The following is a 23682-nucleotide window of genomic DNA, read 5'->3' as shown; positions in this document are numbered from 1 at the left end:
GTTTTGTCAGCAATTCGTACCAAAAAGGGAGTTCTTTGATTGCATAATTAATGTTTTCAGATTTGATTCTTTTTCTCTCTTTCTTGTATGGTGTGCTCCACTGTTCTCCTTTTTTATTTCTTAATCAGTGCCAGATCAGTTAAGATGATTATTGCTTCGCTATATATTTTGGGATTGACAAGTTCTGTTCCCTTTTCATTCAACATTTTTTAACATCTCTCTAAGTATCAGTTTTAATATGTGAATTTTCTTCATATTTTTCCATATTTTACCTTAATCTCTAAGATTTTATATTATAAGCTGGTTTTGAATATTTTCTCAGTTTCTTCTTTTGATAATTATATGCTATATATTAAAGACATTCTATTGGGAGGATAAAAATAACACTTGACTAGTAATGAGATTCTCAGTTTTATTTAACTTAGTGAATCAGTTTCCTGATCTATAAAATTAAAATAATGACACCCTTTGTTAACTACCGACTTCATCAGCATTTTCTATTGATCTAGTTTTTGGAAAGAGGTAAGTTCTGTTTTGTTTCAATGCTACATAAATGAAAACGGCTCTAAATCTAATCTTCCTCCTCAGGTGGAATGAACAGGGTAGATAAATTTAGAGTGCCAGTGACAGCACTTGAAAGGAATGTCAGACCACAAGCAAGGAAAATGAGAGCAGGCAGGCTTCCCCGCTCCCTCCCATGACCTCTCCAGATGGGGCATGGCCAGAGTCCTCATGGGCTACTTTGATGAGTGTCTATCTCTCTGTACACGGGAAAGTGTTCCAAAGTGTGAGGTATGGCCACTATCCTTCCTTAACTGATTTAAAGTCTTAAAAAGTAATTTATATCAAAGTCTTCAAATGATGATTTGAGGGCACCTTGACTGCTGTTAACAAAGGGTCTGAATTACTCATCAAGGCTATATCCTTGCTGGACCGTAAACTCCTTGAGAATAGAAATGCTAGCTCATCTGTCTTTGTAGCCCCTATGGATAGGCCCAATGTTTGTTGAATGAATCAAAGAAGCAGGGAATGATTATCATCTACATCTCTTACAAGGCAAAAAGCAACCCAGTATAAATGAGCAGAGCTGGCCTCAAAGTCAGGAAGAATGAAGGGCTAGCTATAGCCCCTCATATCTTTTGGCTGTGGGCCCCTGGACAAGTAACCTGGGAAAGTAGTAGGTCTCCTCCTATTTGTGGGTCAGAGGATCTAAAGCAGGAAGAAAATTCAGGGATCATTCTGTGTGGGCCCTTCACTATTTAGGAAGCTGTCAATCAGGAAAAGGGAAGTGATTTGCCCAAGGTTGCACAAATCATCAGATGCAGGATTTGAACCCAGGTCCTCAAACTCCAAAACTGATCTCTTTCCATGCTATCATGCAGCCTCCAAAATAAGGTCACTTCCACCCAGTGATGGGACTCTGGGATTTCAGAGATTTCTCCACAGTCAGATTTCTGGTACTACTCAGAATAATTCTAGCACGTGTATGAAGGACTAATTTTATAGAAAATGGCATTAATAATATCTCTTCAAATTATATTGAATTGTAGCACAAATTAACATTCCTTTGAATCTGTATCCATATGGGGAACAGAGCTATAGTAAAAGGCTCATGTTTATAGTGTTAAAAGGTCTGGAAAGACCCTTCCTCATGACAGCCCCGTCAGGTGGTACAAGGATTGTGCTTTTTTGAAGGATGAAGAAAATGGGGCTCACGCAGGTTAAGTGAGCTCTCCTCCATCAAAGAGTCAGGGTTAGAGCCTCCGAACTTAAGCCCATCTCTTCAGAATCCCAACTTCTGACCAATGGCTGAACAGCTGCGTCTCCCCTGTGGCAATGGCACACAGTTATAAAGGTGATTTTCACATGTGTGGATGACACCCATTTCAGAGAAAGGCATGTCTAATGAGAATGCATTTTCAGGTCTGGCCCTTGGGGCAGCAAAGATCATCTCCAATCAATAAGGACCTCACATCTTTAAGAAGCTGGCAGCATCTACTAGATCAACCACATCCCAGACACAGTTAAAGAGCAATGTGAGATTTCAAATGAGCAGAGAGCATCTTATTAGCAGCAGCAAAAGGCAAAACTATAGGGAAGGTATTCATCTAATTGGGAATGAAACACGGGATTAAGCGCTTCATGTTACATGTATCAAGAATCACAAAAAGGCATTGCCTGTGTGCTTGGATCTGAATAACCACAATGGCTTGTTGATGGAGCAGAATACTAATGTTATACCCAAAATGAACACTGGTGAAAGAAAACCCAGAAAAATCAAATAATTCATGGGATCACATTTGTATTAAAAAATGGATTCTCTCTTAAGCTTTTTTTTTTTTTTTAAAGTATTAACTCCCTTGGCTGGTCCTTTAAAATGCTAGGCAGCTTACTCAGCTGATGGAGAGGAAGGAATGATAAACACTCATCTGCTTATTCAATTAAATCTTGAGATTTAGATAGACTGGCTCTAAAATTGCAAAGCTAATCAACAAGGAAACTGGATTCCATTTCATCCACGCTTTAGAAACACAGATATTGTATAAATTGAGGTACATCTTCACAGTACAGCACTTCACAGTCAGCTTTTCATACCTTTCGATATATTTTTGAAATATGTTGCCCCGAAGACTATCACAAATTTCTTCTAGGTATGGCTGAAAAGAACCAAAAAAAGAGAAATTCCACACAGTGTCAACTGAAACAGAGTAAAGCAGTCAATGATAACGCTGGCCTCTACCATTAAGCCTGAACTGAAAACCTGAAACGTGACGTACATATACAGAGATACGTCCATGCATAAACACATACAGCTGAGACTTGAATTCATTTGATTGGATAAGTCTGAGCTGGAAGGGGATCTTGGGCACTTTCTGATACCCTTGGCTCATGTGACAGATGAGAAAATGAAGGCCTCCAGGGTCATAAAGGTAGCTGTTGGCTGGCAGAGCTGGGCCCAGCACCCAGGTGTCCTGGCTGCTTCTCCTCGAGTACGCTTGCAACTACACTACAAACAGTCCAGGCCCACTCAGTACCTTGGCCAATTTACTATAAATAAAACCAGCAGACACATGGAAAATGTTTTGTTTTGGTTTTTTCCCCATGTACTGACTTTGTACCCAGGACTTCATTATAAATGCAAAGTGAAACTCTTGCCAGCATGTTCTCAGAAGCACTCTACTCCAAATGTAGCAATTAAATATAGGGAGAGTGGGACCTGGGAGTTTAGGGAAAGGGGGTGCCATGTGCAAAACTGCCTTCTGAAGATCCAAGCACGCTGTTAGGACCTGGAAGGGGGCCGCCCAAGCAATCCCAGCCAAACACCACAGTCGCCTACACAGACAATGTGGGTTCCACAGATCACGTCAGTTACAGAAGAACATGACAGCATTTGGGGGTGAGAAGGGATCCCGGAGGGCTTCTGGTCCAACCGGGGCCAGAACAGAACTCTCTTCTACAATATTCGGCCTTTACTTAAAGACCATCATGACAAGAACCTGTCACTTGCCAAGGTAACCTGTTCTGCTTCTGGAATTTTGAGATATCCAAGATGGAAGGAACCACAGGGGTCATCTAGTATATTCCCAGAGAGCCTGAGCCTTAGAAAGGGCTAGTGAAGGAGTGTCATTTGGGCCTCCTCATCCAGTGCTCTGACCCCAAAAGATAATGAAGTAAGTAGCAAACTCTTTACCTGGGGCCTGAGAACTTTTTCAAAAATATTTTGACAGGAGGCAGCTGGGTAGCTCAATGGATTGAGAACCAGGCCTATAGACGGAAGGTCTCTCAGACACTTCCCAGCTGTGTGACCCTGGGCAAGTCACTTGACCCCCATTGCCTACCCTTACCACTCTTCCACCAAGGAGCCAATACATAGTATTGACTTCAAGACGGAAGGTGAGGGTTTAAATTAAAAAAGAAAAAAATATTTTGACAATCTTTTCAGTTGTTTATTTCAACGTAATTGGTTTCCTTTCTACTCTTGGATATATTTTACTGTATGTACTGAAAACCGTGACTCTGACTACCAGACTACCAAAGGGGTGCACGACATGACAAAGGTGTTCTAAACAATCTCCGAATAGTTTATATACTGTATCCAACTGAACTTGGCCAACCAGAAAACCAGAGAGACATCTCCAAGTCCAGCTGGTTCTGTCCCTAAAGCAAAGACTGGCTCCAGAAAGTTATCAGTGCTTCTATCCAGCCTCTTTATAAATCCAAAGTTCCTGCCCTCAAGTACTCAAAGGACAGGACACACCTGTGAGGCCCACTTAAGGAGGAGCCCAGTGATTCAAGGCTGGGGAGTCAGAGTTTCAGCAACTCTAAGAGATGCCAGTGCATCAGGGACTAGTCTTCCTTCTTCCCTAATTTGTGTTTATTTGTGCATAAACAACTGGTGTCCTTTTTCATGGGACAAATCTACCCGCGTGTAACTAGAAGTTTTCAAAGTAGAACTTGATTCCTCTCCAGTGTGTAGAAGACACCCTTTAAATCATAAAGGAACAAAGAGAGTGATTCATCTGTTCCTCTTCTCTCCCTGGCTGCCCTTCTCCAGGGCTTCTTTCTCTGACTGATTTCTCCCCCATCATCTTGCAACATCCAAGATCCCGGGGCCCCTCTGGTCAGCACTACCCTGTGTCCCTCTGACCAGAGGGTCAGGCCATGAACTCCAAACCTCCACTTGAGAAAGGAGCCCAGCTTGGACGCCTCCTCGATTCCCATTTGGCTACACCATTCTGGGACTTGTCTGACTTCTCCACCCTTCCTCCCAAACATACTTTTCCTTCTAGGCAGTGTCTTCCTCCACTAAACTACCAGCTCCTAGAGTGCAGCGACTATCTTTTGAAAAATTTTTAATATTTGTATAACCAGTACTTAACACAGTGCTTAGCACATAGTAGGAACGTGACTGAACGGCAACTTCAAACCCTGGTGGAGAAATGCATTGAGTGTCTTAAGTCACAAGCATTTTCCTTATATAGAACACCAGTTAAAAGTCATTGACGATTTGAAAATTATCAACATAATAAACATAATAATTTGTTGGTAATGTTGTGGGTGAAGGTACATATATGCCACACTAGACCAACCAGTAACAAAAGGGAAAGGTTGAGTAAAGTCACTCATGAGGTTTCACAGAGGCAACAAAGTTCATTTAAATTCAACTCTCCACTCAATGCAGGCAGATTAGTTTATGTGGATAGGCGTGGCCCTAATCAAAGAGTTCAATCGTTTTTAACTGGGAAAATGAAGCCTCATCACAACACTAAAACCAAATGGGTAACTATCACAAAGAAACCTCAAGTTTTAAGTACATCATGAAAAAAAAAATAGTGTGTCATAAAGGGAGAAGGTATTGAATCCACTTACCTCACACTGTAAAGAGTCAATGACCCCAGGTGAGACTGTGCTCACCTTTTTTTAGCTTGCCCACTTAAAAAATCACAGTGTGTTGCTTAAGAATATTCTTTCCTACCACATTTTTTTATGATGCAGAAAAACTACAAAGGACCCATTATTCAATCGAGAGTGTTGACTATTTGCCATTGTACTTTCTATGGAAAATACACAAGATGGAAAAAGCTCAGGGGGAGAGAAATTCTTAGTACTAAAGATGAGCAAACACATGATGACTTATAGTTCCAAATCTGGCCTTCCCAAAAGCCTGGCTTTCTTCAGTAGTACCCACATGTTCACAGAAAGGTAGCCAGGGTATCGGTAAGGCAGTGGTTCCCAAACTTTTTTGGCCTACTGCCCCCTTTCCAGAAAAAATATTACTTAGCCCCCTGGAAATTAACTTTTTAAAAAAATTTTAATAGCAATTAATAGGAAAGATAAATGCCCCTTTGGCCATCGCCACTTCCCCTGGATCAATGCAGCACCCACCAGGGGGTGGTGGCACCCACTTTAGGAATCACTGCAGTAAGGCAAACCAAGCTTCCCCAGGGACAACTTGAGAAACAGACCCAGCTATTTGGAATGGATTCATATGTGAAGGTTTCTGCAATGTAAAATTTTTGGAAACTAAACTTATTTCAATCAGTTCATGGTGTTTAATGCAAGTTTCAATAGCAACCAACCATATAATAATGGAATGGGGAGGTTGTGACAGCTCATGTCAGAAAAAGCCTTATTTGGGGCTCTACTAGAAAGTATGACCCATATCACAACTCTTAGGGCAAACAGCAATTAACAAAGTGTTACCACAACACTCCAGAAGGACACTGTTTGTTGAATCGCCAACATGTTTTCTTTTTCAACATACTGATATTAAAACAGAATTTTACTAGAAAAGTCTTTAGAAAGTTCCATGGCCAAAACCCCATATCTTGATTATCTTTCAAAAAATAAAGAAATCTATCTAAGAGAGAATTCTCTATGTAGAATTTTGGCAGCTCCATCAGACTTCAACTGAAAGAGTTTCATACTGTGATGGACATCTCAATTTTATCAGTATTCTCTCTCCTTACAGAGCAGCATCCCATGACCTCTGTACCTTCCGTGAGCTGCAGAGGGTCCACTTGGTGGTAAGGAGCTTGGCTATGCCAATTAGGCTGGTTCCTTGGAGAGCACGTGCATAGCCTGGCATTGGGGACATACCAGAAAATTTACCAGCTGAGAAGGAGAAACCAGAATATGTCTGTTCTCTCTGGTATGGGTTCCAAGACCCCAAGGCCATTTCCAAGTGAAAGTGAGACATCATTAATAAGGCATTAGTGGCAGAACTTAAAAATAATTGGTTTAAAGTAATTTCCGGTTACCTGAAGAAATCTAGTTGGAGGTGCCAATTCATCTGGCAAATACAGGCCAAAGCCTTTCCTGGGCTGATACAAATTAAGGACATTTATCCTAAAAAGGTTCAATCTTACCTGAAAAAGGTTTGAGGGCACTTTTTTCTTGGCTAGATGAGTTTGAACATGGTCTACAGCTTTCTTTGAGAATACCTTTTAAAAAATTAAGAACAATGATTTTTTTCACATCAAAATGAAGAACAACTCTTTGGAATTAAGTGCTCTACAATTCTAGCAATTTGAAAGTTGCAAACTTGGTATAATCTCTCATATCAAAGAAGATCCAATAATGCTCAGCTTTGCCAGTTGGGGCAACTTTCTGTTGTAATTCCAACACAAACATTTGTTGAATGGAAGATGTCTCTCCTGGTATTTGTGGCTTAATGAAACACTAAACACTCTAGTTAACAGGCCGGTGCTAGATAGGCTCATTTGCACGGGCAGAAATCTAATCCAATAAACATTTGTCAAACGCCTACTAGGTGCCAATGATAATATCAGTCATCCCACGCTGAGAAGCATCACCATTAGGAATCTTGCTGTCCTTAGGACAATACTGCAGGTGCCCAAAGTTCTGAAGAGCTGGAAAATTCACTAAGATTTTAGAGATACCCCAGACATTCAAAATCTCTCATTCCTTGGGGGCAGCTGGGTAGCTCAGTGGATTGAGAGCCAGGCCTAGAGACAGGAGGTCCTAGGTTCAAACCCGGCCTCAGCCACTTCCCAGCTGTGTGACCCTGGGCAAGTCACTTGACCCCCATTGCCCACCCTTACCAATCTTCCACCTATGAGACAATACACCGAAGTACAAGGGTTAAAAAAAAAAAATCTCTCATTTCTATAATTGATCATTCAAGACAGAGAAGTAAGAAAAGGGAGGTTTTCCCAACAAATCTATAAAAATATTCATATTTTTTTATTTAAAAAATTTTTAACACTTACCTTTTTTTAGAATTGATACTAATTATGGGTTCCAAGGCATATAAGTGGGAAGGGCTACGCAATTGGGGTTAAGTGACTTACCCAGGGTCATATAACAAGGAAGTGTCTGAGGTCACATTTGAACCCAAGACCTCCCATCTCTATATCCACTGAGCCACTTAGTTGCCCCCAAAATATTCACTTTAAAAAAAAAAATACTCTATAGTGAAAGCATTTCACAACGCATGCTGGCATTCAAAACTGTGATCATGTAGCTTAGACCAAATGAAGAAGAAACCACAGGTCAGGTAGTGTAATCAGCCATACCTACAGGTAATGGAAGCACTGAATTTTAGATCTAGAAGAAAGTTTACACAGGATCTGGTCCCTACACCTTTACTTTGGGAATGAAGACCAAAAAGGTGAAGTCACCTGGCTAATTTAGTGCCATAGTTCCTGAGTGCCAACTCTGGATTCTTGGCATCAGGCCATGCTGAACTCTATTAACAATTCTTAGTAACTTGAGTTCTCTTAGAAGGAGAGCTAATCTACTTAAAAACTGTGGAGGGAAGTATCTCTTGAGATTCTACACACACCTCACAAAGGCAGACCCAGAAACCTCATGAGGAAGTCAAAGTCTGTTCCTGATGAGCTAAAATTCAAAACATGAACATTTCCTAATTCTCCAAATAGCCATTGAGATGGTCCAGTAGCCTCTGATAGGCTGTTTAGGACATTGACGCGGGGAACTAGAAAGTTAAGAAGTACTTTCCCAACAAATGTCACCCTTATCCATTGCTATCAAACCTCCATAAATCCCGCTATCCATGAGCACAAATTACTGATGTGCCCTTGAAAATCAAACTACAATGAGACCATTTTTGTGCGACAAGGAATTTTCCCTAAGATTGAAATGCTTATATTATATCACCAGCAGTTAAATGCTAAGCAACTCCTCTGGAGAATGCTTTTTTTTTTTTTAATCTTTACCTTCTGCTTTAGAATGAGGAGTGTGTATTGGTTCTAGGTCAGAAGAGGGGTAAAGCTAAGCAATGAGGGTTAAATGACTTGCACAGGGGCACACAGCCAGGCAGAATGCTTTTAATACTGAGACACTGTATCCTGAAATGTCATCGGGAAACAGACAGCAGCTATGCTGGATCTGGGTCCTCCGGGTACAAAATGAAAAATGATGGATGAAGAGTCAGAAAACTCTGGTTTTGATCTCAGCTCCAACATTTAGTAGCTGTTCAACTTGAGTGAAGGAGCAAGAAAATCTCATGAGGTTCACTGGAATCAGAGCTAGAAGGGACCTTAGATATTACTAAGTCCTGACCTCATTTTACAAAGGAGAAAATTGAGGCACAAAGTAGACTTTTCCAATGTCATCCAAGTAGTAAATGGCAAGGCCTAGATGCCAATTCAATCTTCTGATGCTAAGTTTAAGCCGCTAGATGGCTCAGTGAATGGAGGACTGAGCTTGGAGATGGGAAGATGGGGGTTCAAGTCTGATCTCAGCCACTTATCAGCTGTGTGACCTTGAGCAAGTTACTTAATCCTGATTGCCTCAGCTTCCTCATCCATAAAATGAACTGGAGAAAGAAATGGCAAACCACTCAGGTATCTTTGCCAAGAAAACTCCAAACAGGGTCATGAAATGTCAGACATAACAGAAGACAAATGCTAAATTCAGGGTTCTTACTACCACACCCCATTCCCTCTAAGCACCAGTTGTATCCTCCATAAAATAGAAATACTGAGAACTAAGCAATCTGCTTTCACAAGGTCATTGTGGGGAAAGTGCTTTGTAAATTTTAAAGTGATACAGAAATGAGTAATTCCTGTTATCTCCAGAAAGTGGCTTTATTAGGCAAAGTAATGATGCTTACATTCCTGAAGAAAATCAGACTATTTCCTTGGATTACCCACTTTAAAAACACAATTGATTCTAACTGACAGGAATTCATCAAAGAAAGTCTCTAAGACTGGCTGGCTGGCCTCCCCCTCAAAATCCATTTTCAAACAGAAAAGCCATATTTCTACAAATTAGTCTAAAATTTCAGTTTCATTGATTCAGATTAGCCTTCTCTCCAATTCATCCAAGTTAATTCGGGTTTCTTGTCACTATTTTTTCCAAAGGAAATGATCAATTTCTGAAAATGACAGTGATGCTACACAAACAACAGAAATTGTGGCAGGAAGCAAAGGAGGATAGCTAGCATCTCTCCTCCACAAGCCTGGGCTTACCACTTAGCTAGCACCCAGTCGGAAAACATTTTAAAGAATCTTGTCCCAAAAGAAAACATTTGTTAGCATTAGATATCACAACAGTCACATTACGAACAGGGAATACTTACATGGGAAGAAGACAGAAGCTCCTTCATTATGAACGTGTCATAAATGTGCTTACTCTTACAGAGGCGCTTTTCTTCAGAATCGAGCTTTTCATATTCTTTTATCTAGATTGTAAAAAGTGGTCAGCATTAGTTAGGCTGTTCCCTGTATCACTGGGCTATTTAGCTCAAAGTGCTCAGAGTCATCACGGGGGGAACCAAAAAGGCATCTTCCATAGAACGCTATTACTGCCAATCATACTATGTTGAGGTCTCTATAATGTGAATTCATTTGAAAGACAGATTTTTATTTCTTATTATAATCACTATCAATTAAGTGTATAAACACAACGCCAGACATTAAAATAGTCTGACTGTTACAATGACTTTGCAACCTGTGACTGTCACTCATTCCTATCAATTCTTTTATTCCATTATTTGAAATCTGAGAGTTGACCATAATTGAATATGGATAGAGCACTTAAATCTGGAGTCTGGAAGCTTTGGGTTCAAATCTAACCTCAGACACTTACTGGCTGTGGTTTGGGGGAAGGAAGGAAGGAAGGAAGGAAGGAAGGAAGGAAGGAAGGAAAAGAGAGAGGGAGGGAGAGAGAGAGAAGAGAAAAGCTGCAAGCTCCAACATGGGCTTCTATAGCCTACACAATGGCAAGCCAAGTTTGGGAAAGAAATGATTCAGCCTATGTGGGCAGTTTCCCAAAGTTGGAGGGAACTGGTCTCATCTACAAAAATGCTACTTCCCCAAAGATAGGTTATTCTACATGTAAAGGAGATTTCCAGATAAGAGTCTCATGACTCACCAAAGAATTAAGTACAGTTGAAAATATGTGGCTTATTCAGAAATTATCTCTATCCTTTCCATTTATTGGACAAGCAAAGAGTAGGTGAATGCAGATCTGAAGAAATGTTAGCATTTACTCACAGGAAGAATAAGAACTCTACGGTGATCAGCAATTAATGGAAAGACACATGGTGGTAGGAGATGTAAGAGGAAGCATGTACCCCTGCTGCCAGTGACTAAAAAGGATCTGTGTGTGTGAGCAGATGGAAGGGGAGGGAGGAAGCCCCAGGCCTGTGGCAAGAACCAGGACACCCAGATGGACAGCTTGACTGCAGCACTGGTAGCCGTAATATCTTACAGGACCTCTAGAAAGGCTTTCAACATTTTGGATCAATCCCCTATAGAGAATTTATGGAAGGCAATCACCATAAAGCAATAATCAAACCAGATGAGAAAGAATGAGTTTGAAAGCATTCCAAATATCAAAGGCATTTTAAAACTACTAGCCACAGAAACAGAAGGAAACAATCAAAGAAAATATGCAAGTAACAGGAAGATAACAAGTAATGACCACTAATCAGAAAGCAGTAGAGAATATTCAGTCATCAACTATTAAATGATTGGGTCAGCTGTAAAGAAAATCATGCTGGGGATATTTTTGCTTGCAAGGTATTTGTTTGCCAGATAAGGCAGAGAGAGCATGCTCATTACCATGATACAAAGGTTCTGTGGGTTATATCAATGATGAAACTCCCTAGCACCTTTAAAAGAAAATGTATTAATGTATCAGGGACAAAACTATTATCTAAAGCCAAGAATGCCTACATAATGGCATGCTAGAAAGTGAGGGGGAAAACCAATCTGACAAAAGTACATTTTTAAAATCATCGTCAATCATCATAAAAGAAAATAAGTTTAACATCTGGGAAGCAGTATACTGTTCCCTTTTCAACTAGGAAAGTTAAATTTCATCCATAGAATTAACCTTTTTTACAGGAACAAGCAACCTCAGAATCAACATGTAGCTAGCTGTACAGATATATTTTAAGGAAAACCAAAATGGTTAACCCCAAACAAAATCATAGTAATAACTCACATCGATATAGCACCTACAACATACCAACCACAACCCTGGGAGGTAGGTGCAGTCATTATCTCCATTTTACAGTTGAGAAAGCTGAGGCAAACAGAGGTGAAGTGACTTGCCAAGGGTCACACAGTTAGTATCTGAAGCTGATTTTGAACCCAGGTCTTCCTGACTTGAGAACTAGTGTTCTATGCACTCTGCTACAAACCTAGCTACCAAAATGAAAGGTAGTAAAAGACAGTATTAGAAACAACAGGGATCAAATCCACAAGCAGAGCAGGGTTGGATGAAGATCCCAGACAAATGGTCATCCTATGTCGGTTTGAAAACCTCTAGTAACAGAGAAGTCACCACCTCTTGAGGCAGCTTCTATAACTGTTAGGAAAGTCCTTCCTTGACTGCAGAGCTGAAATGTGTCTCCTTTTAACTTCTACCCATTGACTCTTCTACACAGCAGCCTTTCAATGATGCAAAGATGACTAAGTGCCTTTTTCCTCTTCTGTCTTGCTAAGACTACACATTCCCAGGTTCTTTAGTCTTCTCATACCACATACTTGTGAGTGCTGGCATCATCCCATTCATTCTCTTTGTTCATATTTTGGTTGACCATCCTATTTGGTCTACATTCTTATTAAAGTACCAAGCAGGCAAGCTACAGTCTGACCAGGGCCCAGTACTCTGTGACCAGTCCCTTCTGAGTTTGGGGGCCCACACTGTGAACACTATCTAGACAGCATCATTCCTATTGGTAGCCACATGGCTCTGCTGACCCTGCAAAGAATACTGCTGTCTGGCATCAACTGCTGTTAAATGAGGTCTCCCTTATGCTGTGCGTGGGCAGTAGAATCTTGGAACAGAACACCAAGCCATTCCTCAACATCCTGTAAATGAGTCAGATTCAAACTTTCCTCCACTTCCATTTGGTCCATTCTATTCCTTAGAGAGTTGTTTTCCTTGCTTTCCTTTTGGCCTATTCTAGTTTTTAGTGAGTTCATTTCTTCAGCAACACCCCACCCCCACCCCTGTTCAGCTGCAGTTTTTCTGTTAATTCTCTAATTTGGATTTTAAGCTTCTTTTCAAGTTCTACCAGGGGTTCTTTTGAGACCTAATATCCTTTCGCACTTTCCTTTAAGGCTTCACATATTTCCCCTTTGGCACTGTTGTCATTTTCTGAGTTTATATTTTGGGTCTTCCCTGTCACTAAAGTAACTTTCTAAGGTCAGTGGGGATTTTTCTGTCTTTTGTTCATTTTTCTAATTGTTCTTTTTTCCCCTCATTACTTTATCTATCTGTTAAGATTTCTCTCTGATCATGGGGTTCAGGGAACACTGCTCCAAGCATGCAAAGTACTCTTCTCTGGTACTTGGGGTAGGACTGGCTGCCTTTGTTTTTCAGTGTATCTATCAAGGAGGTGACTCTGCTGGCTTGCTCTTTTGTTGCTATTTTGCCCAGCTATATTTGGCACCCTGTGCTACCAATTCCCCTATTGTTTCATGGGCTAGTCTGGTCTCCACTCTGCTGTTTCCCTGCCTTTGCCAATTGACCTGAGATGAGTAGGTCCCCTGCTCTGGGGTCTGCTGCCTCAGGTACTCTGCTGCCACATAGGAGTGAGTAGGGTCCTGAGGTTCCAGTTCTCCCTCTCTGCTCCCCTGTAACCTCAGGGCTCTGCGGCCATGTGAGAGTTTGTAGTTTCCTGCCTTCTCTGCCTTCTATACCTCTGTGAGTGGCTCAGGCTGGACTTGTTCCTGTTCTGCAACTTCATTGCCTCTGGCAGAGTCACATGGTAGACTGCTCCAAGTTCTTCCAGTTCCAGGAGACACTATGCTACCTGGGCCCACTCTCTCCTTTTACCCCGGTGAGACAAGTTCCTTCAGCGTTCCTTTGAGGCGCGCGCGCGCGCGTGTGTGTGTGTGTGTGTGTGTGTGTGTGTGTGTGTAGATAGGGGGAGTAGCGCATCCTTTACTTTACTCTGCCATCTTAACTATTCTTAGCATGTAACTCCAGAGAGTTAGATTTTCCCATATACCAGTCCAGACCCCTTGGATAAGAAGCGTTATCCTTTATGAGGCACCCAAGCTTTGTGTCATGCACAGATGTTAGAAGTATGTCTTCTATATCTCCATCCAAATCATTATAAAAGTGTTAAATAAGACAAGGCTCTATATCAGACATTTAAAGAGAACTCCCTCCAGGGTCCATTAATTCAGCATTCTTTGGGGTATAATCATTCATTGCTTCTAATCTACTTAACTCTATTATCATATAACCCACATTTTGCCAACTTACCCACAAGGATATCACAAGAGACTTGTCAGGTGCCTTGCTGACATTCAGACATATCACGCCTACAGTATTTCCCTCATCTACCCAGACTTTATCTATCAAAATGAGTTTAAATCTATGCCAGCTTGCAGAGATCACAGCTTCCCCTTCTGAGCGCCTACGTGCTCTCCTGTCAGTAATTTCTTCAACAATTTTGGCAGAAGGGATTCAACACTTATCTACTATAGCACAGGCACTGTCCAGAGTGGTGGGATGACAAGGACAGAATGATGGTCCTGGCTCCAACAGCCAAGATATAATGATCCAAAATACCAGCAGAGAAGCAATAGGAAGCCACTAGAATTTACTGCAGAGTGACGTGGTCAGACATGCACTCAAGGAATCCAGGAGCCTATGCTGGGCCTGTGGTTACAAATACAAAGAATGAAAAATCTCAACTCTCAAGGACCATAGCCCAAAAAGGGAAATGAGTCCATATAAAAATGGACCCCCCCACATGCAAATCTATACAACGCAACCCAGAGTGGTTAGGAAGAGTGGCCACAGGCAGCTGGGGAATCAGGAAAGACTTCCTGAATGAGATGAGGTCCAAGCTGCATGTTAAGGAGGGAGATGGGCATCAGGCCTTTCCCAGCATGGGGGACAGTCAGTGCAAAGGGAAAGAGTGTTCTACAGTGTATGTGAGGGAAAGTAATGTCCAAAGAGGCTAAAAAGATAAGGTGAAAGGAAGTGAAATAGGGCCTTAAAAGCTAACCAGAAGAGTATGTTTGACCCAGAAGACAATAGCAAATGATGGGAGTTAACTGAGAAGGGGTCACATGGCTCAAATCCATGCTTAAGGACAGGTACTCCAGCAGTAGTTTGTGGGGTGCACTGGGACAGGAGGATATTTGAGGCAGGAGCATCCATTAGGAAGATTTTGCTAAAGTCTTCAAGAGGGATGATGTGGGTCTGAACTAAGGTGGAATAAAGTGAAGATATATTCAAGAGCTGTCAAGAAGATGGGAATGGCAGCATTTGGCTACTGATTGGACATATGGAGTATTGAAGAGTTGGAAGTCCAGGATAATGTGGAGATTATTCTGCTAGACTTTGATAGAATCACTTTGTCATCTATTTGGAGCAGCAGTTCTCAAAGCATGGCCCCTCAGGAGTCCCTGAGTCCCTTTCAAGGGGTCCACAAGGTCAAAATTATTTTCATAAGCAGGGTAAGAGGCTTTAATTTTTCAAACAATAAACTTCAACTGATATGAACCATATAAACAAAATTTTGAAGCCTTCAATAATTTGTAAGAATGTAAAGGAGTCCCCAAACCCAAAAGTTTGAAAATCACTGACTGGGGAGGATGGACTGGTAGATCCATTCCCTTGTAAAAAGCCTCTTGAATGGTGCAGAGAAGAAGCAACAAGGGCCTAAACTAAAGTGTATAGGGGGCCAGCCTCTATATGATTTTTGGGGTCCTGTGTGGCATGGGATGGTTAAAGCAGGAGAAAGAAAATGAGAACAACTAGACTAGTGGTTAGCCCATGCTGTTCTGAATTCTGTGGGCTTGGGAGTTTATTATATACTGATTTCAAACAAAGAACACAAAAAAAGAGTTACAGCAGTGAAGGGATAACAAATAACCCATTGAAGTTTAAAGAGTAAAGGTGCAAAGACAAATGGTCAAATTCCAACCACCAACTTAGTAGGGGATAATTCTGGGAGCGGAAATATCCCATGGAGATGCTCACCAATCAAATCCTGCATTTGGCCAAAGGAAGTCCAGACTAAAGGAGCCAGTTCTAATCTAAATATGCAATCTTATCTAAGTAACATTTGTTAGGATTCAGGCTTCTCAATTATCAAGGAGAGGAATCATCAACTCAGTAGATGCTGGTCTGCCACTTTAAAGCTCTCCAATAAGAATTCTAAGAAAGGTGGGGATCAAAAACTGAGTCAAAAGAGAAGCCTCAGATTTTTATCTTAGATGGCCCATTCTGTCTGCATCCTGACATGCAGTGCAGAAAAATCATACACACAGTTTTACTTGCCGATGATTTTGTAATGGGATCCAGATAAAATATCTGTTATAGACTCTGTTTCTCTAAATGACTCCTAATAGCCTCTTGGAAGGATCAAGTTGTTTTTGGATTAACCTACCTGCTGGTACCAGAGCTTTTTGGGGCTCAGGTGACCAGAACCAAACACAAAGACTGCTTCAGCCTGGATTGGTCACGCAGGGAATCCAGATAACAGGCCCTAAATTTGATCCTATTTCTCCAATGGCATTTCTACATCCAACGGCTCTCAACAAAAGTGATGCTTGTGTAAGTAGTGATTAAGGTAATGAATGGAGGTGTTTTGAAGGTAAAAATCACACACTTAGGCAGCTAAATAGATACCTGTGGTAAGGCAAATAAGGAGTTATAAATCTGAGGTTCTAGAAGGATTATGGAATTATGAACAGAAAAAAGGAGGTTTGGAAGAGGGATGGGTCCTGGGAGAAAGATAAGGAGTTATAATCTTGACATGTTGAGTTTGAAATGTTGACTAGACAATGCAATTGGAAATGTCCAAAAAGGAATTGGAGCACAGGATACAGCCTGGGTATGGTTGTGGACCTCTGAATCACCTGTGTAGATGTGATAATTAGCCACTAAAGACAAAGACAAAGAGATAGGCGAAGGGACAGAGGACAATCTTGGAGTAGATAGTGATAGGGATGATCACTACCAATGGGGACAGAGAAGGAGGAGAACCATGAGAATGTGGCATCGTGTTCACAATGATGATTGCATGGGGCAACAGTGTGGCATGTTGTCTCTTTTGATCCTCATAGGAAAAAGGTTCTATTATTCCCCTCATTTCCCATGAAAACTGAGGCCAAGAGAGATGATATGATGTAAGGCCAGTTTGGGTAGAAAAGAAGAAAAAACTTCTCAAAAGGTGGGTAGTTCTTCCTTAGAGGTCTTTAAACAGAGGCTAAATAAACACATATTGGCTAGTTAGAAGCAAGGACTCCTGTGTATGGGCTGGGCTAAACAGCCACTGACAAACTTTCCAACTTGATCTCTGTGATCCTGTGATCTGTTCAGGAGTGTATCTCAAGACAGGATCTTAATCAACTTAAAGTCCAATATCTTGGATCACCGTGGCAAATCAGTTTTTCAGTTTTTAATTCATATCCCCTAGATACTATCTACTATGAATCTCTTCTTTATCTCTCATAAAGAGTCGGGGTCTTCTCTTTGCCAAAGCTAATTCCTCTACATGCACAAGGGATCCCATCCCATGTCATCTTCTACAGCAGATTGCCCCCTCCATTATCCCCACCTTCCCACTTATTTATCTCCAGTCTCTCCCTGGCTACTGCCATCTGTCTGCCAAAAAATATGCTCATGTCTTCCAAATCCTCAAAATTCATGCCATCCCATGTCTCTCCTCCCAATTAAAATCTCATGTCTTATAGGAAGCCTTTACCAACTCCTTTTAATTCTTGGGCCTTCTTTCTTTTAATGTTTTCTTACTATTTAACCTGCATTTAGGTTGATTTGTATATATTTGTTTGTATGCTGTCTCCTCCATTAGTTTATAAGTTCCTTGAGGACAGAGACTGTCTTTTGTCTCTTTTTGTATCCCCAGTGACCAGCATATAGTAAACTTTCAATAAATGTTTATTGATTGACTATGGATTGACTGATTGATTGATAGACTGTTAGATCCACTGAGGCTCAAGAGATTTCGCTTATTGGCATGTCTACCTCAGCCAATAACTAGGCATAATGCTTTGCACTTTATAGATCCAAATGACTATAGGAGTGAATCAAATCATTAGCCTTATTTATTCTGATCCTGTGATGCTAACTCTAAAATGAATGCTTCAAAAAACCCCGTCTTCCAAATAAAGCATCAGATTCTACAACAATATAAAAAAAGAACTTAGTTTCTTCATCTCCAATGAATCAACTTGGAACCGGATTCTCCATGTCAATTCTAAGAAGGCTGGTGGTCACTGTTACCAAATGTGGTCACGAGAGGAGGCCATATTTTCTTCTTTCTTTTAAACCCTTTCCTTCTGTCTCAGAATTGATAATAAGTATTGATTCCAAGGCAGAAGAGCAGTAAGAGGGCAATGGGGGTAAGTGACTTGCCCAGGGTCACACAGCTAGGAAGTGTCTAGGACCTCCTATCTCCCAAAATAGCTCTAACCACTAGCTATCAAGCTCCCCCACATTCAATCAATGTGTCTTCTGTGCCTAAGTCACTAGAGACTAATTCCATTGTCCATACAAGTGAAACTGCCTCCTGATAGCTTTTGCTTTGGACTCTGCCACCATAATGGCCACATAAACTGCTCTTCTTCCATGTCCTTTTTTATTTTCAGGAGAATCAAGGCTGATCTGCTACTTCACACTAAAAAGCAGGTTTTCTCTTCCTTTCCAACACTGGCAGCCCTTGTGTGGAGGAGGCCAGTGGGACAGAAGGAGACAAGGGCATGATCAGGGCATACAAAAAGTTCTTTTTTTTAATAAAGTTGGTGAAATGAGCACTAAGTGATTTCACATAATGCGAAGCCTTTCAGCTGAATGACCTCATGATACAGAAAGAAATGACACATTTATTTAGAACGACCAGGTTCAAGGCACTTTGCTAGACCCAGGCAAAGACAAGATGAAATAAGGCACAATCCCTGCCACATATACAACTAACTTCAGTAAAAACTGAATGGAAGGTCCAAAGAAAGGTGGCCATGAACCCAACCCTCCAGGAGCTAGGAGAAAGAATAAATCATTTTGACTTCATGGAGGAAATGGTATCTGGCCCAGCCCTGGAGAGATGGAAGATGCCAAATGGCAGTGTAGCACTACAATTACAATAATTCAGACATATATTTCTGGTACCCTAAAGAGTAAATAAAAGATTTAAGTGGAAGTGATCCAAGTGCGAAAGAAGGAAGGAAGCTCGATTCTGGAAGTTTTAAGGAGCATATAGTTAGGAGTTCATCAGTAGAGTCATTGGACAGGAAATTCACTCTATCATTTTTTTAAACCCTTACCTTCAGTCTTAGAATCAATACTGAGTATCAATCCCAGAGCAAAAGAGTTGTAAGGGCTAGACAACAGGGTGTATGTGATTTGCCTAGGGTCACACAGCAAGGAAGGGTTTGAGGCCAAATTTGAACCCAGGACCTCCCATCTCTGTGCCTGGCTGAGTCACCTAACTGTCCTGCCCCCCCATTCTATCATTTGATAGAGAAATTCAATGATGTAGGACTATATCAAGATGATGAAAACAAAAGATCTGGAAAAAACCTGTAAGGTGGGCAGTTGGAAAAATCAATCAAATCATCTGGTCCACTTTCAGTTCCAGATATACTAAGCTTGTCAGGGCCATTGCCAGGGCAGAAGAAGGCAACACACCTTTAATACGCATCCTGCTACTAACATACTCCAGCCACGACAGGGCCAGTAGTTTCCAACCAGAAGTCAAGCATATGATTTGACAAAGCCTTATTCAAATTATACTAAGCCTAGACTTCAGAGGGGTGAGCACTTCAGAGCAGGGAACTGCAGTAGGGCACATCTAATCGAATTCTCTCCAGTTGTCAGGCCTCCAGAAAAGGAAGGGAATGGCACAAATTCTGAGCTTGCTTCAACTGGCCACATCAGTCAGCAAGCATACATTAAGGACCTACTATCTGCCAGGCACCCTGCCAAGTGCTGGGGCACAAAGAAAGGGTGAAAACAGGCCCCGCGCTCCCAGTACTCATAATCTAATAATGGAATCAACAGAGAAAGATTCTGCACAGACAAGATACAGACAGGAAACACTGGAGATGATCCTGAGAGAAGACACTGGGGTCTGCAGGGAGCTTTATCAGCTGTGTAGACCTGGGCCTATTTTGTGCAATGGAGATGCAATCAAATCCCCTTCCCCATGGCTACCATGCTGCTTTAGCCAGAGAATCCTTCATCTGGCTCTGTCTTCACCTCTGCTTGTCACCAGGAGGGATGTGTGGGAAGTCTGACGTCTGCCACAACCTCTTGTTGCACTGTCTAGGACTTAACCACTTCTCAATTCTTGACCAAAGCCTCTGTCTCCCTTCTCCAAATCAGTGAGTTCATTTGATCCCTCATTAGACAAGTAATCTTGTCATGAATCCCCTGTCTGACCTTGGCAACTAATTCACTTTGTATCTTCTGGATAAAGTCAACTCATCAGGCAAATGAGGGTTCACAACAAGATGACCTGGAAGGAACACATCAAATCCCAAGGACTTATCTACCATCTCTATTCACACGGGCATTAGCTATTTCTTACTGGGGAATTCATTCTCTTTCCCCCTAATCCTCCCTTCTTCTGCACTTCCCCTAAGGCCCTCTCTATGCTTCCAGCCACCTAGGCCAACACCATCTCCGACTCCTTCCCCTCCCTTATCTCACTTCTCTCTAATATGCCGCCAAATCTAGCTTTCATTCCCACAACGTCGCATGTCCTTGTCCCTTCGTTCTATTCACAGAGCCACCACCCTACATCGGGATTTCATAGCCTCCTGTCTAGACTCCAGGCATGGCCCCCTCCTTGGTCTCCCAGTCTCCAGGCTCTCCCATCAAGCAAGAGCCAAAGTGACTATCCAACAGATGGGTCCACTCATGGCTTTCCTCTCATGGATAAACAGAAGTGTCTCTGTCACGTCTAGAATCCCCTATCCACTCCCCTCTTCAGCACCTAAGGGTCTTCATCAATTACCTCAGCCTCCCTTTCCACACTCGCTATCCTCTGTTACCCTTCAGACTCCCCAAGAGCAGCCAAGCCAGGCCTTCTTGCTCTTCCTCGCACAATCCTTATCTCCTGCCTCCATGTCTTTGCCCTGGCCATCACTTATTCCTGTGAAGTCTTAGCACCTCTGCCTGAAATGCCCTAGTGTCTCACCTCTGCCTCTCAGAGGCCTTCATCTCCTCTGAAACTCAGCTCCAGTGGTACCTTAGACATGAACCTTTTTGAATCTCCCCTGTAATGAGTGCCTTTTCTCTCAAAATGACCTTATATTTCGTCTGTAACTGCAGCTGTCCATGTGGTCTCTACGAAGAGAACAAAAAGTCCCCAAAGAGCAAGGGCTTTGTCCCTTTTGCTCTTGTACCCCCAATGTACAGTGCAGAGTTGGCGTTTAATAAATGCCTGCTGACTGAATGATTCTATAGCTCTAAAGTCTCTTAGAGCACTAATACCCTGTAGTTCTAGGACCCCATCCATCTCCAGCACTAGTTCTATGGACCCTTCCAACTCTTAAGTCCATTCTGCCTCTAGCATTTGATTTCCTATCATTTTAAAATCTGAAAGGTATTAATTGGTCAACAAGCACTTACTCTATACTTCCTATGTTTGAGGCACTGTGCCACATAATAAGAACCCAGCCTCCAACCATCACTCAATCAATCAACATTTATTAAGGGGTCATTCCCTGGATAAGGCATTCCATCTGCAGATTCCAGGTATTCACTAGCTCTTTCCCTCTGCTTCTCCTTCTGGAGAATCATATCGTTTCCTTCCTTTCTTCCTTCAAAAACCCTCACTTTCCAACTTAGAATCAATACTGTTTATTGGTTCCAAAGCAGAAGAGCGGCAAGGGCTAGGCAATGGGGGTCAAGTGACTTGCCCGGCCAGAGTCACACAGATGGGAAGTATCTGAGGCCAGATTTGAACTCAGGAGCTCCCATCTCTAGGTCTGGCTGTCAATCCACTGAGACACCCAGCTGCCCCCCTCAGAATTATTTCTGACATGTCCTGCATGTGGTTTGTTTTTACATCCTTACTCCATTAGGCTGAGAGTGCAGGAATTGTCTTTTGTCTTTCTCCGTATCCTGAGAGCTTGGCATGGTGCCTGGTATATACTAGTTGATTACTAGATGGTTACTGACTGCCTGACCTCTGTCAGAAATTGTCTTTACTTACTAAACAATTTGTTACCGATAGATAATCCAGTAAAAGAAAATATAGTCCCTGTTGTGTGTCCGATTTGTAATCACACTTACCTTCAGGCAAACTTTTCAGTACTTAGAGGGCCTGGGCAGGGGAACCAAATGCTAACAAGTGAGATCCTTGCTAAAAAGCAACCTCTTGTAGCTTCATCAGAAGGAAATCTCTTCACCAGAATAGACTTCTTATAGGTAACTCTAATACCTTTCTATCAAAGATGTTATCTGTTACCTGTTATTTCCTCTACACATCCCAACTGACCTAACAAAGACAACTTAGAAATGTGGGTGAGGATTAGACAGACACTTTAAAAACTTAGAGGGGGCAAGAGGAGTGATCATTAATTTAATTATTTCACAAATTTAGAAGGGATCCTGCTACTCCTGGTAACATGTTTACTTTCCATTTCATCGTACAATGTTGGATCCCTAATGTTTATGTCCATGTATTGTAACTGCCCCCGAAATATTTGTAGTTGAAAATGTGAGATGCTGCCAAAAGGAAACGGTTCTATTTTAATGAAGGTCATGAAATATTTCTCTCCTTGGTTTTTCCTGAGATGCTGAATGGTATTACATAAACAAAGAAATGCCAACCTTAGTTGTCTTTGAAAATAAAGACAGTCCAAGATGCCCGGGATCCTGGCTTCCTTTGGTGATACATGTAAATCAGAACCCAGTGGTGCCACGTTTGTGGTCACAGGCCTCAACCCTCTCGCTCTACATTGACTTAGACAAATTCAAATTTAGAAAAACGTGTGGATCTTTGAGAGATGTGCTCCCCACTAAATCTCTTGTAATTCCTGGTAACCAAAAAGTTTTAAACATTTCTAATAAGTTTGTACTTTTAATTTAAAAAATACAGCAAAGAAGGTTTACTTTGAATGACTTCTTGAAACAAAGGTTTTTAGGAAAAGGATTGCTTCTTACCTCTTCATAAAACTTCACCTGAGGGACAGCTTCATCAATTTCATTTAAACAAAAATCTTTAAAAAGCAAAAAACCTAAAAGCAAACAAAAACATTTTTCAGATTGTGCAAGAAAATACGATGAAGATTTCTACAGGAGAACATGATAACATCAGAATAACTCAACACCAAAATGGCCCCAGTTGGGAAGGGATCAATCAATGTCTTCCACAGCTATGCCTGACTTTCTGGACAGGTTTCCTTGCTTTGACAAATGGTAATAATCCAGGGAGCCTGAGCTTGAGGCAAAAGCCACAGAGGAAGTGACAAACATAGCAGACTATATGTTGTCCCTCCTAGAAAGTAAAGACAACAAAAGTAGAGGCAACCACAGGGCTTCCAAATATCAGGAAGATGACCAAGAGGGTCATGAGAAATGTGGGCAGATGACATAGGATTTGGAGGGGGAGGGGACTGCAGAAACAGAGAGGCCTGGGGAGAGCAGGAGGCAGGTCTACATTGGTGAGGTAAGAAAAGGTCCCCCGTTCTCTGTCAGCCAAAATGGCCTCTGCCCAGGCTTCAATTAAGTTATGTTAAGAAA

At 41.6% G+C, this 23682-nt stretch overlaps 1 protein-coding gene across 1 annotated transcript in view; it reads right to left on the bottom strand.

Moving 5' to 3' along the window:
- Window positions 1–23203, bottom strand: part of GRK3 (G protein-coupled receptor kinase 3) — a 93157-nt gene extending 69954 nt beyond the window's left edge. Inside the window, exons 1-4 of the mRNA XM_044674104.1 lie at window positions 23104–23203; window positions 10070–10171; window positions 6870–6944; window positions 2596–2657 (exon numbers count right to left, since the gene is read on the bottom strand). Coding sequence (XP_044530039.1) covers window positions 2596–2657; window positions 6870–6944; window positions 10070–10096 — 164 coding nt within the window. The 5' untranslated portion in view covers window positions 10097–10171; window positions 23104–23203. The remainder of the gene's footprint in view (window positions 1–2595; window positions 2658–6869; window positions 6945–10069; window positions 10172–23103) is intronic.
- Between the last annotated feature and the right edge of the window lie 479 nt (window positions 23204–23682).

This window comes from Gracilinanus agilis, chromosome 1 (assembly GCF_016433145.1).
Source record: "Gracilinanus agilis isolate LMUSP501 chromosome 1, AgileGrace, whole genome shotgun sequence".
Lineage (NCBI taxonomy): Eukaryota > Metazoa > Chordata > Mammalia > Didelphimorphia > Didelphidae > Gracilinanus > Gracilinanus agilis.
The sequence above is the reverse complement of the archived record's forward strand: the minus strand, read 5'-3'. Positions and strand labels throughout refer to the sequence as shown.